The sequence below is a fragment of the Zosterops lateralis genome, assembly GCF_965231275.1.
Source record: "Zosterops lateralis genome assembly, chromosome: 2".
In the NCBI taxonomy this organism is placed as follows: domain Eukaryota; kingdom Metazoa; phylum Chordata; class Aves; order Passeriformes; family Zosteropidae; genus Zosterops; species Zosterops lateralis.
Genome location: NC_139763.1, coordinates 69796891 through 69811772, shown reverse-complemented (window position 1 = coordinate 69811772; position 14882 = coordinate 69796891). Strand labels below are relative to the sequence as shown.

Here is a 14882-nt window from a genome sequence, read left to right as displayed (position 1 = left end):
GGAGTATAAGGACTTGTGCTGTTTCTCTCTAGAAGGACCCTCTGGGAAAGAGCAACTACCTGAGGCCTTGGCACTGTGGGCAACCCTTGCACACCTGATCTCCCAGGAAACATAAATATGAGGTCCCAAAGAGCAGACAGGAAGCTCTGACCAAAATAAAACACAATGCAGGAAGTATTAGCAGAGCAGTAAAATGACAGTGAAGGCACCTGAGCTGTGCTGATCTGGCTGCCCGAGGTAGCCAGATCAGTTTCCAGCTGCTCTGGAAACCACAGCCCCAATGTGGTGGGAGGCAGACATGACTCCCACTGCCCTGGTGGGTTGTTGTCCATGCTGGAGTTGGAGTTATGGGATAGTATTTTTAAACTGACACCATGGCAATTCTCCACATTTTTGGAGAGGATGCCACCACCAAGCATCCTCAACGGTAGGAAAAACTTTATCTAAGATAAACCATCATGTAAAATGTGGAGCCTGTGATATTTCTTATGGAGGATCAAAATTTTAAACACCTTTTCTCCCCAAAAAAGTTCTTCTTTTTACTTGTTTTTAATTCTCTTCATGTAAAGAGAATAGTAACAATCCCACTGAGTTCTGCTCATCTGTAGGTGCTGGTAATGATTTGTGCAGAGCTCCATTACTTTGAGTGGCTTCTGTTTCAAAGAATGAGAGCTGGTGATTTGAGTGGGTGCTTCTCACCTGCAAATCCTGCATCCAGTATATCCTGTGCATGCACCTTCAAGGGCACCAGGCCTGGCAGTCTGTCAAGAGCACTTCTTAAAATGACTCTAGTGGGTTAAACAGACCATATGGGCAGATGCAATGGTATTCTCCAAAAGGGGAAACCTTACTCCTCTAAGACTGCTGGTTTGGGAAATTGTGTGAAGAGATCTGGTTTTTTTAATGTATCAGGCTGTATTTATCTGGATTTTTTTTTTTTTTTTTTTTCCCCACAACTTTTTGACTAATTAGGGAAAAGAAGTGCACAAGGAACTCCATAATTTTATTCTGAGCCTAATGCAGTTGATCAGGACTGGACACTCTGCAGTCCTGGCACACAGCCCCCTGTGCATTACTCAGCAGGGTATGGAGCCAGGAGGAGTCATTGGAGGAGCCAGGCCTTGCATTCCTGGCTTCTTCCCATAACTGAATAAGAAAGATGCTCTGGGTCTGCAGGGAATAAGAATAAGAATAAGAATAAGAAAGATCATCTAGGTCTCCTCAAGCCTTCAAGGCTCTCAAATCAGTTCAGTTAATCACTCCATTTACAGCAAACTTTCTGGAAAGTGTGTCCTTTGGATCTGGTGGAAATCATCCCAAAAGGGAAATATGTTAAAGATTAATTCAAACGCCAGGTTCTGTTATTCTGGTATTACCAGAAATAAAGTTGTGTTACTTCTCTTAACAGAGTTAAAAGTCAGGTGCAGGAAAAATACACAAAAACATTAAGTTCTGAAATGTGGGGGGTTTTTTTCCCTTTCATTTTTGTAATATAGAAATATAGAACTGACTTGCTATCTTATCTGCTATGTATCCTGCAGCCAAACTAATCCTGTCTGTGCCCTAAATTTTTATTAGCCTTGCTTGCTTAATATGGAAAGATTTGATTTCTAGGACTCCTTTTAATTCAATTTACTACTGTACTGCTTTTTCTCTTAAACATGATTTTTCTGTAGTGTCCTTAAAGGTTTCTTGACCTTTTCTAACCCAGGACATATTTATAGTAACCTGATCTAGTTTTATTAATCATTAGTGATCTTCCCAGCAGGGTACATTCTTTTGTCTTCTTTCTAATGTTATTCATGATACATCCCAATTTAAAGTGCCCATATGATTGAACCTCTATGCTGGGATTTATTGTACTAAATCAGACTGCAGTGGATGGAGATAAGAATTTTGTTTGTCAGTTTGCACAGCACTAGTCAGATATCTGCTGTCAAAATCCTTGCATTTTGGTAGTAACACCTTAACGTTGCTCATGTAAATATGGTTTAATTTTCCTTTAGCTGGTTCATCTGCTTTACTCCTTAAATATTCACATTTCTTTTAAGACTGGTCAAGGAAAGGACCATTTATTTATCCCTAATAAATAAAATGACAGAAATAGATGTGGAGATAGGCATGAACATCAGGTTATTAGTGGTGTTTGTATGGGAATGCTCACCATGCATAGAATGGTGTGAGTGCAGCAGTCTGCTCTGTAAGTTTGACTCAGTGAACATATTAATATGATTGGAGAGGTTTAGAGGCAGGCTCATATAGATGAAAAAATTTAACAGTTTTAATAAATCCATCTTGTACATGCAGTCCAGCCATAAATAGTACCTAGGCTGACCACAAAATTATAAAAAAATAGATGCCTTTTTAGACACATAGGAGTAAATAGAGCATTCTGCACTGTTGTGTGCACATGAGCATGTGTACATGTACTTGTAGACACACAAGGTATTTGTGGCCAGTGAGTTGTGGCTCCTAAGCTTGATTTAAAAACTGAATGAGTTCATTATAATCCCACTCCCCTCTCCTAAAAAAAAAAAAAAAAAAAAGGAAAAAAAAGTAGTATGAGGAATTGATCTAATCTGCTTTACTAAATGAAAGTGCTTATCTGGGATAAACCTGGGTGCTATACATATTTCTCTCTCTTTTTCCTTAAACAGAATGAAAATGCCCTTGTGAAAATAAAGGAGTTAGGAGTCGAGCTTGCAAAGATCAGGGAGGAAGTTGGTAAGTAGTACAAGAAAAATAACAACAAAGTGATTTTCTCACTTTACATGAATGCAGTTATTATGTTTCCCTGTGAACTCATCCTGGGGAACCTCCATACATGTGATGAAGTGTTTTCTGAAGCCCAGTGGCAAAGGGGTTTGTGACTTTTCAGGGAACCTTTATTTCACATCTTCACTCTGCAGATGGGTTCTTCACCACACACACTGGAGCCAGCTGTGCATCATCTTTGCTAAACAAATTGTTCTCCATAAATCCATAGCTTCTGCCCTCAAACACCAGCACTACTGAGGAAAAAGCACAGTGTATGAGAAGTGGGAGCTTGGGACCATTGCAGTGCACAGTGACTGGGAATGCATCACCAGCTTATGAACTTGGCTGTGTTTTGCAGTTTACCTACAAACCAAAGGACACCAAGCTCAGAATTTGCTCGTTGATATCTCTAAGGTATCTTCCTGGTTGAAAGGCAGAAAGAGCAGTGCATCTCATTTGGTCTGTGTATTCCCTCTGTATCTGCATGCCTCTCTTTTCCTTTTTAGCTTCTGATCTTGACAGGAGAGAGAGTGTAAAGATACTGCCACTCCTGAGAGAGAAGATGGGCTTTTGCTCTGGCTTCAGCCAACAGGCTGAGCTCTTCTGGGCTTAAATCTCTCCAGAATGAGTGTAATGTTGGGTTCATCTGCCCCAGGGAAAATAGAAAGCAGGGCCACTGCGTCAGGCGAGGAACCACTGATGACTGGAGCTGTGACTGGGGGGGACCTCTCAGCTTTCCCTGCATGTGGGAGCCCATTTCCTGGGTCACCCATTAAACACAGATTGTGTCATGTGGCCAGAGCATGGCCAGCAAAGGGAGGCTCAGGCCAAACCCTTGTGGGATGGGCAGAACTGCAGATCCTCCCTGTGCTTTGTAATGGAGAGGAGTCATTACAGTCCACCTCCTCCTCCCATCACTCTGGAAGATACGGAGATGCTGAGCAGAGGCTGTTTGTGGGTGACATAGGGGGCTGATCACCTGCTTGATGGAGGTAATCCTCTCTGTGCAACCCTGAGATGCAACATGGCCAGCTAGAAGCACTCCCAGTAGGGATGAACAAAAAGATGAACATGTGCACATGTTGCACTTCAGCAGAATGGGAAATAATTCATCAGCAATAAAATTCCTAGTATATATCCCTACATATGGAAGGTAAATGCCTATGCTTTTTAGTATAAGTCAAAAATTGCTGCACAGTCTGTTTTATTTTGGTATAAAATTATAAAACTTAATTTTGTGAAACAACCAGTGTTTGAAAACTGTGGACAAGGTGAAATAGTAAATGCCACGCACATGAGAGCATTTCTCATCAGTGCAGTTCTTTGCAGTCTCTAAAGCAATTCAAGCTGAGGTTATTACTGGAGACATGAGGGTGCTACTGGCCACCTGTGCTATAGGAGGATTATTTTGGTCTCACTAGCAGATCAATCAGCTGTACAATATTGTATATGATTTATGCAAATAAAAATGAAACAGTCTTTTATTTGACAACAGCAATCTTAGGTGATTCTGTGAAGAAATTCAGGGAAAATCAGAGAGAATTATTTTGACTACAACCAAGCTTTAGTTCTGACTTGCCTCTGTCGCTTTAATAAGTAGTTTTTCTTTAATTTAAAAACAAGCAGTCCAGCTAAGCAGCATGGGTGTTGGCCAGAAATTCCTGATTTTTCATGTGTAAATTCACCATGTCAGACTCACTTATGCAAACACCTGAATGAATCAGTAAAACAAGGCTGAACTAGCCAAGTTTGATACAGGCAGTGAGAACAACACTTTGTTGTTTGGGCAATAGCTGTAATTCAGAGTTATAATTTGGGTGCTGAATGTGCTTGGTTTTCACAGCAGGCAGTCTTTAACTTCAACAGAATCTCCAGGATTCTGCTATGCAAAGCAATGAAACTGCAACAGAGAATCCACTGTTCAGAAAAGTAAGAATATATGTTTAAGGAAAATTCTTGTGGTAAATAAAACCATTGCTGAAGCCATAGCAGTGATGGACCATGTGTAAAAATAGTTTAGGGAGACCTGCATCCTTCTGGAGCCAGACAAAATATTGAGGTTCAAAAAACACTGTCCCCTTTTACCCCCAGCACTCCTGTGAAAATATCACATCACATCTGAAACCAGCTTGAGTGAAATAGGAAAGTGATTCTCCCTTCCCAATCCTGGGGAGGAATCTTGGCCTCTATAAACACTGAGGGACTTGTAATTTATAGCAAGAAGGTTTGCTCATGTATTTTGCTAGAAATAGCAAGGCTAGGAAAACATGACAAGCAATCGTCCTACACTCAAGACACCGATCTTCATAAATTATAAATACAAGCACTTTTCAGCTGCAACACTGAGTCTCTTGCAATGAAGAGATTTTGAAAACCAGCTGTTTCCCTTCAACCTAGTGGAAATTAAATGTCAAAATTACCTGCTCCTTTACTGTCAGACCAATGACATGAAATGTGTTGAGAGGAGGTATGGAGATGCATAAAAAACCTAGATGAAGGAAAGGCAATGAGATGACAATTTAAAACTTGTATTATCTTTTTTCTCAAGAGTTTCAAAGCCAAAGCCTTTGTTCCATCTCCTCCTGCCTCCCAGTCAGAGGACACTTAACCTGGGTGTGGTGGCTGTGATTTGACTGTGATTTTGGGGCCCAGGGTCAGGAAGAAGAGCCCATTTCTCATGTCAGAAGGAAACAGTCCCTCTGTAAGAACACAAGGCACCAGCCCCCAGTTCCCACAGGAGCTGCATTACTGAATGCAAAGTGCCAGGGCTGGGGAGGCTGCACTGTGGCTCTGACTGCATGTAGTGGGGTAAGGAATGTCAGTCCAGCAGTGACATCTACCTTTCCCTCACCTTCCCAGCCCAGCCTGAAGTGGGCTTTGCTCATCTGTTGTGCACTCAGTGCTCAGGGAGCAGGGAAGCTGCAGTAGCTGGTCTCATTTAACCCAGCACACTGTAATCCCAGGAAATGCCACATTGTGTCAGAGTCATTTCCAGCCTGTAAGCTGCAATGGAGATACCTACAGAGAAGGAAAAATAAAACCAGGGTGTGACTCTTCACAACAGACCAGTAATAGTTGTGCTCCGCTTACCTTGTTCCATGTCATAATACATCCATATAACTTTTCTGAGTAATTTTTTCTTTTTTCCACAAGAGCAGCTCACTTTAACAGTATCCTTGTCTTGATGCCTGAAAGCTAAATTTACAGTTTTCCAGCAGCAGTAGCAGGTCTTCTGTTTAGGCATCTGTTATGGGGTCCCTGCTGGAGATGGCACAGCTGTTTGACCAGGACCACATGCTGAAGCCACAGCTGACTCCAGCAGGACAGGCTCTCCCGGGTTCCTGCTCCCCAGGCAGGAGAGCTGCAGACCTTTGGGCTCCATGGGTGTTGCTTTCTGCTATGTCTGTCCAAGAAGAGCTACGCCCAAAGGTCCATCTCCCTGCTAAGAAGATGGACCTCACATAAGGTGTGGGGACAGCACTGGTAACTTGGACAAATTGTTGCTGTCCTGAGAAAAATGAGCACAGTCTGACAGCATAGTAGAAACAGAGATGAATATACAGATATTGAACAAATATGTTGTCATAGGATAAATATGGGTTCGAAGCATTCAGCAGAGAGACAGCTGCTCCCAATCCTCTGACTTACAGTGCCATACAGGTCTGTGCATGGCACGTGCATTTTGAAAGGCAAGGGAAGGATAAATATGCCATAAGTTTGTTCAAAAACCTGATCATCTTCCTAAATCAGCTATGGGTTTAAATCAGAAAGAAGATCTAGCAGTGCCACTAGAACCCCATTTCTCCTTCTCTAGTATTCTGAATGTTATGATCATGATAATTTTAATCACTTCTTACCTGTTAGATCTTTACAAGTGAGCAAACTTGCTCTGTAAATATACTCTGGCTGATCTTGTCCAGCTTGCATCAAGTCTTCAATATCTGGATTTTTTGCCACTGTTCTTTAGCAAAGCAAAAGGCTGATGGCAGAGTATTTGTGACATTGCTTTCCTGGAACCTGGAGGACAATAAAGGTGAGGAACCAAATGGGGAAATGGACTGATTTTCCTTGACTTGATAGAACTGTTGGAAAACAGACATAATCACTGGTCAGTTCGTTAGAGTAAAAAATTCATACTTTCTGATTGCCTTCAGTATCTGCCTTTCATTGTACTCTCTGATGCCATGAAGCACACAAGTTAGTGGTTTGAATACAAAAAATATTTTAAGCAAGTGTGCATTAATGGATTTGAATGGTCCTTGCTGGAACTGGAGGCAGGTTTATGGGATGAGCAGCTTTGAACAGCTCGAAAATGGGATGTGTGAGACACAAATCCTTCTGGTCAAGTGGTCAGTCATATCCTGTGTATAACAGAGTGGGAGAGAAGCACCAAGATCATTGCTCTACAAATGGGTCCAATGCCTCTGCTTGGTGCTGGGCAGTGTGAGGACTGTGTGGTCTTGTCTCCACAGACCTCAACACAGCGAGATGGAAGAAGCTGCTGAGCGAGAAGGAGGAGCTGGAGAGGCGCTTCGAGGAGGAGGGGAGGCAGCTCCGCAGGCAGCAGCAGGAGGAGATGCAGGCGTTGGAGCAGCGCCTGCAGGAGGAGTACAACACCAAGAAGGAGAGCCTGCAAGAGCAGCACAGGCTGCAGCTGGAACAAGCCAAATTGCAGCATCAGGATCAGGTCAGTCTCCACCTGTTGACTTTGAAGAGTAGTCCATGCTAGTACTGATTGGGTTTAGGTAATGAAATATATTGAACACTCCAACATGAAGACACTGACAATGAGTTATGAGTGGAAAAATGTAATCCTGAATATCTTTACTGCTCTTTCTCCTTATTAGTTCTACTGTTTTTCCTACACACTGCTCTGTTACATTGCCATGTCTTGTCATGTGAAGACATGCTTGCTGAGGTTTTACAATAAAAATACTAAGATTAGCTCTGCTGCCCACACATACTTGGTGCTCAATCCACCTATATTAGTCAATTTATGACTAAAACCAAGGGTTATAAGAACCTGTTCCACACAGGTAAGGCCAGGAGAGCCAGCCCATTGTTATTTGCTAGTTAAAGGGCAATACAGTGAAGTGATAGCACACATACAGCCTAAACATCAAGCCCGTGATACACTCTGGGTCCCCTGATTGCTGCCCCACCATTCAGTCTGATCTCTTGGACTGTACATTCCAGGTATTTCTCCTTGCTTTGCTTTCTATGTCTAGACAGGTGTATTCTCACAACCAGCTGCTTTTGCCTGGTTTTGTCAGAACAAGCACTGTAATTCAATGCAACTGGGCTGTTTTGTCCTGGACAAATTTCTGTTCATGAACTGATTTCTAAAGATGTATTAGAAGGTGATATCAAATAGGTTTTCATATTCTAAATTGGACTTTTCAAAATATTTCTCTGTAAATGGTTAGAACCTACGCTGAGCCATGTCTTTTGGTTCTCATTTCAGTTTATGCAAGTTGGTTTTCTTGCAATGCCCTTCAAAATGCCCTTCTGCTTTTCTTTCTGAAGGAGAGGTTATGTTCCCAAAAGCCTTAACAATTTTTTTTCCTTTCACTGTGTCAGTGTGTCAGTCTGCCTGGTGGAAGATGTTGGCTGTAGCTGCAAAGGCTTACCTCTCCTGGATCACCAGACATCAGCATTTGTGAAGGAATTTGTTAAATTTTTGCTGAAATAGCTTATAACTTAGCTCTGCTACTCTTTGAAGCTCTCAGGACCACAAGAACAGATGTTGGTTCTCATTCTCTCAAGCTGATTAGTGCAAGAAAGGGTGATACAGGTCATTGTTGGACTTGACTAGAAGTATGCTTTTTTTCCTCATGTTTTCATCTGCTGTGACTCTATTCATCATCACAGAGGAGCAGTGGAAACATATCTTTCCCTCTCTGGGGCAAATAGTTCTTGATTTGCTCCAGAGCTCTGTGTTCCCTGATTACTGAAAATAAGACAAACATTCCTCTCCATTGCTTTGAAAGTGCAGCTGTGACCCTACTATCTCAGAGGTGTAGCCCACATTTTCAATTCATAGTTCGGTTAGCATGATGAGTTTTAGCAGGTTTTCCCTTTGAATTCCTACTCTGCTGTATACCCATCCTGTGCTGAGTGCTCATGGATCAGTGGAGGCTGACAGGCCATGCTGGAAAGCTGCTCACCAGTGTTGCTTGGCCAAGGAAATGGAGCTCTTACACTATACATGAGAAAAGAGTTGTCCTTGAGCTGCCCATCTGCTTGAGGGGGGTTTGAATTTGCATTCTTGAAGGCAATAACAATAGCAAAATCCTTCTGACCATGGATCTGCATGTATTTCTGTATCCATAAATCAAATTTGGAAGATATTCATCCCACTTTCATGGTTTCCAGTCACAGCTTAACCTTCCATGCTGTGTTGCTTCAGTCACCACTTAGTTCACTACCAGATAGCTGTTATTTGTTTGGAGACACAGTTCTTGTGTCAGGTTTTGGAGGTTCAGCTGTCTCTGAGGAGGTAGCAGAGCATGAGAGCCAAACTCCTCACAAAATGATCTTGCATACCAGTGCATTCTCACATCTCCTTGCAGCTAAAGCAAAATTGCAAAGGAAAGGCTGTGATCTGTCTTGCCAGTGTTTCTCACTTGAGGTGCTCAGTTCAAACTATTTTGTCCAGCAGCTTACTGAACTTCTCCCACTAGAGCTCCTCTTGATTTTACTTTATTAAGCCTTAAAAATCCCACCTGAGGTATTTTCCATAGCCAGAAATAAACATGACTTGTGTTAAGTGAGGTGATCAAGCCCACAGAGTAAGTTATTAGCATCCAAGAGAGCTGCTTCCCAGTGCCAAGTTGACTATCTGCCATGAAAAACTGCAGACAGGACGTCACACTGGAAGATTAAAGAGAGTCATTTGAGATGTGGCTATGAAACACATGGAAGGCAGAAAAATCCCTATGGATAATTTGGGACATATTTAATTGGCTTTATAGATAAACAACTTGGCAAGGATGGTGGCAGCAAGAGGAGACCCCTTCACCTTCTGAGGGTGTTAGTGTTTAGGATAATCATTCTAATGGGGTGCTGTTCAGTTGAGAAGCAGTTAGGGTACAAATAAAGGCTTCAGCAAGGGCAAGGTAAAGAACATGGCAATGCTCATGAGGCTTCAGCTTACAGACATCATATAATAGGACACTGTGCTCTGAGAAAAGCCAGGTGATAGTCCTTGCCCCATTAGGAGCCCTTTGAGTCATCTGCCCTCCACCTTGCTCAGCTCTGTCATGAAATTCATCAGCAGGCTGAGTCCCCATTCTTTTGCAAACAGTTCTTCATCACTGAGTTATCTCCCACATTATTATCAAAATTAGTTTGGATAATTTTGAATTCTATATGTTAAATGCCCAGCTTTCATTCTAAGAGCATGTTTTCTCCAGTATGGTTGGAAATTTGCCTTCTGGTGGGTTACCTAATATACATGATTGATAATTAAAAGCAGCGAAATAACATTTATTCCAGTCAAGGCAAACTCAGCTGCAGTAAACTTCTACCATTATTTACATAACTGTGAGCAAATAAAGCTGTTTAGAGTAAAGTCACTTAGCCATGAACAGAACAACTGTTTCACTGTAAATGTAAAATAGTTTGTTCTTCTGCCTTGCCACATATCACAGGTACTATTGTGTTAAATGTAGGGAATAAAATCACTGTGCTACAAACCCCAGAAAAGCAAGTTGATGCATTGCATTCAGAAAGTGCTCTGGATCACTGACTTAATCTTGATCAGGATTTCTTATTGTAGTTCCTTTAATGAGTCATATCAAATGACCATCATTAGGGATCTCACTTTGCCTTTAGCCAAGTCTAGTGACAAGGTACTGAAGGAGTCCCAAACCCATAGGGTGCTCTGGAACACAGGCTGCCCACAGCCCTCTTCCAGCTGCACTCCTCACCCCCCTGATGGCTGTGGGCTGTGTGGTCATTATTATAATTTAGATTAATGAAATGTCAAGACTTCTGAACATTTAGTAAACAGCATCTCCACCTAAGGGCTTTTGGACCTTTTGGTTTCTTATGTACCTCTTCATCATCATTAAGTTAAAAGAACAAAAATGCCATCAGCAGTGCCTACATGCTACCACTCAAGGCATCAACATGGCAAAACTGGCTGAGGTGCTGGAAGTGTCACATTCAGTAGATCCCTTTGCTGTTTCCAGCCCACTGGAGCTCTCCAGCAGTGGCTTGTCAGTGTGCCACAGCCTGTCTAACCATGTGTCCATGTCTGCACTCACTGTTGTTGGAACAGGTGGAAGATCTCACAGCTGTACATGAAGCTGCAATATCACAGTTGGAAAATAACCACATAGTGGCCATAACAGTACTGCAGGATGAGAATGACTGCAAGATTCAAGGTAAGCCAAAGACAACCCAACAGCTACACAGCTGTTCCAAAGCAGGAATTAATGCTGTTGTGACACTGTGCTTTTTCCTCCAGAGCAGAATACACAGAAAAATTGTGTTGATCTAGTGCTTTCACGTGGGGTGGACCACCAGGTTCACACTAGGGCAGAGAGAGATGTCTGCAGTCTACAGCATCTAATTTTGACCTGAGATTATCTGAGGGGTGGGGTCTCTGGGTCAAAGATAAGGCTTTCTCAATGTGTTGCTGAAAATAGAATCCAAATTCCACATCACTTCGCACACAAGCTTTTTCAAGAGCCTAATCCTTGGATGCTCAGGAGGATAGAGCTCTCGGGATATCTCTGAATTTAGGTGCTTAAATAACCACAGAGCTTCTAAAAACAAGACTCATTATTTCCAGTAGCAAACGTCTGGCCATGCTGAGCAGACCAAAGCCTCTCACTGGTGCAAATCTGCACTTCAGCACTGTTACCTTTATTTTGTGTTACAGTTTGGCCACGGGACTGATGCTGCATACAGAGCTCTTCCCTCCCTACCAGTTCAGTGTCTAAACATATGCCTTTGTGCATGCCTTAGCTGACATTTAACAGTAATCTGTACAATCTCCCTATTTTTTTTCTACATTTTAAATATCTCTAGTAGGTTTTCCCACATTTCCCAGATCAGGCGATATTGCTTAGCTCTGCATTGTGTCAATTAGAGACACAGTCCAGAGCATAATGTGAACTGAGAACAGTCCATTCACCTCTCTCATGGGCAGAGGAGGTATCTAACATAGCATTTGTAAATTACCATATGCAGTTTTGAAAATAAATAAGCAAAAAAACCTGATTTTTGTTCGAGGATATTCTCATCTCTCCGGGGTTTTTTTAGTATTTTCTGATGATAAAGTTTGGTTGTGGTTTATCAAGGATCTGGTGGCCAAAATCTGTGCTCCTGGTGCGGGTCTGAAATGCCCTCCTGTGCCTGAAAAAGGCACTGCAGCCGCTGCACTGGAGCGATAGAATCATCACTACTCTGGCTGCTGAGCTGGGGCTAGAGAGCAGAACCCATGGTCCTGGGGGGCAAAACACAAAAATACATTGTCCATAGACTAAAAAGGCAGCTGCTACTACTGCACTGAATGATGATTCAATGCCATTGCTTTAGAGATTAAACTTTATTTCACTTTGTTTATTAAACCTTTGGTTATTAGTATGTCCAGGGTGAGTTATTCTAGCAGAAAAAACTTAAATCAAGTTTTTTTCTTCTCTGTTTCTCTACTGTAATGAACTTCTTAGCTTATCTACCACAGCCTGGGGAGAAGCACTATCATTTGTATTTTTGCATCTCAGGTGGTGGCCCTCCTCTCTATCCCCCCAAAGAAATTGCAACTCAAGCTTTTAAATGTATCCAATTTTAAGTCCTTTGATCTAGGGATACTCACTCTGAACCGGCAAATTGCCCATTGTCAGACTAACCATTTTCAGTTCAGAGTGCCTGGGAGCTGAGAATTCTGAGCAGTTCTGAAAAATCTGAATCTGGTCACATAGACACAGAGGTATCTGCAAACAGTGAAAGATCAGGAAATTCTGATTTTCAAAACAATTTACCTAAGGTCACAGAGCATATTGCTACCAGTTTCCTATTCCATATCCACGTCCTAAAACTGCATCCCAAATTGTGCTTGGCTCACGACATGTGTGCTCTCAGACCCTGGTTTGCTGGACTTCACTCACTAATGTCATGTCTGTGTAACTTCTCCAGAACTGAATACTGCTCACAAACTGGAAAAGGCACAACTAGAAGAGACTTTTGAAAAGCTGCGTCTGTCACTCCAGGTTAGCAGTTCCTTTACTTCCCACCCTGTAATGGTGCTGGGGAGCAGCTGACGGGGCAGCCCCAGACACCCAGCCTCTTGCCAGCTCTGGTACCTCTGCTGCTCTGCCTCTCCAAACTTTGGCACCTACAGTGGCTGTGAGCATCACCTTGTCTGCATGGTACCCACCAGCTAGCACCCCCAGGGCTCAGAAACGGTGACCTCTCCTTGCCTGTCCCTGTGCCTGTGTCTGTGCTTTAAACTCCTCCCTGCTGCCTGAATGTGGGAAAGCTGGTCCCACACTCACAGTCCCACCATCTCCACAGACACATCTCCAGTCCCACCGGAGGCCAGTGCAGGCCATGATGTGGGTTGCCCCAGGGCTGGCCCTGCTGTGGATGGCCAGGGTCAGCCCTGCACAGTTCCCACATCCCAGTGTTTAAAACCAAGGTCAAAGTCGTCAATCCCTTCTAAAAACTCCCTAGATGGAGAAATCACAAGGAGTGGAGGGCAAAACTGTGCCCCTGTAACACAAGCTAAGTTTGGAAACGTGTGAACAAGTAAAGATGCCACAGCAAATAATGCAAACCCTGTTTGTTTTCACAGGCAGAGATTAATTACAAATTTTAAATGCCCTGATGAGTAGATATTGTTGCACTGATGCAACAGCTCGAGGCATGTCAGCAGTTTTGCAATAAGGGCTGATGTAATGTTCCAGACAAGAAATCACAACTGTGAAAGATAAAAATACCATTTTCACAGCAACTGTGGATTTTACAGGTGTTGTATAGACAGAAATGCCTTTGATGGTAACAGAAATATGGTTGCTTAAAATAACATGTTGTTCCCATGTATAGCTCTGAGATGAAATGATGAGAATTTAAATTCCACTAACTCATCATTGCTTGTTACCATGTTAGAAGCTTAGAAAACGGAAGGAAACAGGTATCTCCTGACTCATTCAGACTCTAAGGACCACACAAAAGCATGTGATATAAATTCTGCTCTTCCAAGGATGGGCATGTCTGTTCTCATGCAGCACAAGATGATGGGGTGATTTGGCATCAGCCACAGTTGTTACAGGGATTTTGTGATTCCCTGAGGCTTATCAAATACCCCATTCTATGTTCAAGTGGCCTTACATTAAAAACTATCACCTTACAGGGGTGTCTAAGCCTTATTTAGTTTCCCTGGTAGTTTGGCAGTGCAGACTGACAAACCTATATGAATGTCAGTGGGCTGATAACACAGTTGATGTGTTAATTGGTGTGTTTCCCCCCCCAGGACCAGATAGACACTCTCACCTTCCAGAATCAATCTCTTAAGGCCAAAGCAGACCGGTTTGAAGAGGCTCTGAAGAAAAACACTGAGGAACAGCTGAAGGTAGATGACCATCTAACTATACAGTCATCAAGATACATTTCTAAGTATTACACATCACCTGATGCAATGAAGAGCAATTGAATCTTCACTCCAGAGACAGGAGGCACGTCCCAGCTGAGACCCCCAATACTGAGCTCTGAGGAAGAGACACAAATCTTAGCCAAAGGGGTGTCAAGGAGACAATATGAGGGGTCAAATGGGTTGCAGAGGATCAGGTCCAGGTCTAGGTAGTTTACACACCACTGATTCTCCTAAACCAAGGATTACATTAAGGAATCTCACTCTTATGGCTGAAGATATATGTGTGGCTGACATATCCAAATCCCTGATATATTTCCTAGATTGTGCAAGCTCCGTATCTACACTTAGAAAAAGATTTGAAGAGCTTAAAACATGTTCTGGAAATGAAGAACCTGCAAATTCACCAACAGGAGAAGATGATTATGGAGCTAGAAAAACAGGTGAGTTGTCATTTCTCCTACAGAGGAGACATCTCTGAGGTAATAAAGGAAAAGTCTGGGTACAGCAGATGAGCTTGAGAGAG

At 42.6% G+C, this 14882-nt stretch overlaps 1 protein-coding gene across 1 annotated transcript in view; it reads left to right on the top strand.

Annotated features, from left to right (window-relative positions):
* The window catches only part of MTUS2 (microtubule associated scaffold protein 2), a gene marked incomplete at both ends in the record, with an annotated part of 154413 nt that overhangs the window by 133876 nt on the left and 5655 nt on the right, over nucleotides 1-14882 (top strand). The window contains 6 exons of the mRNA XM_083855745.1: nucleotides 2658-2724; nucleotides 7230-7444; nucleotides 11042-11147; nucleotides 12904-12977; nucleotides 14240-14338; nucleotides 14680-14799. Of these exons, the coding sequence (XP_083711871.1) occupies nucleotides 2658-2724; nucleotides 7230-7444; nucleotides 11042-11147; nucleotides 12904-12977; nucleotides 14240-14338; nucleotides 14680-14799 (681 nt within the window). The remainder of the gene's footprint in view (nucleotides 1-2657; nucleotides 2725-7229; nucleotides 7445-11041; nucleotides 11148-12903; nucleotides 12978-14239; nucleotides 14339-14679; nucleotides 14800-14882) is intronic.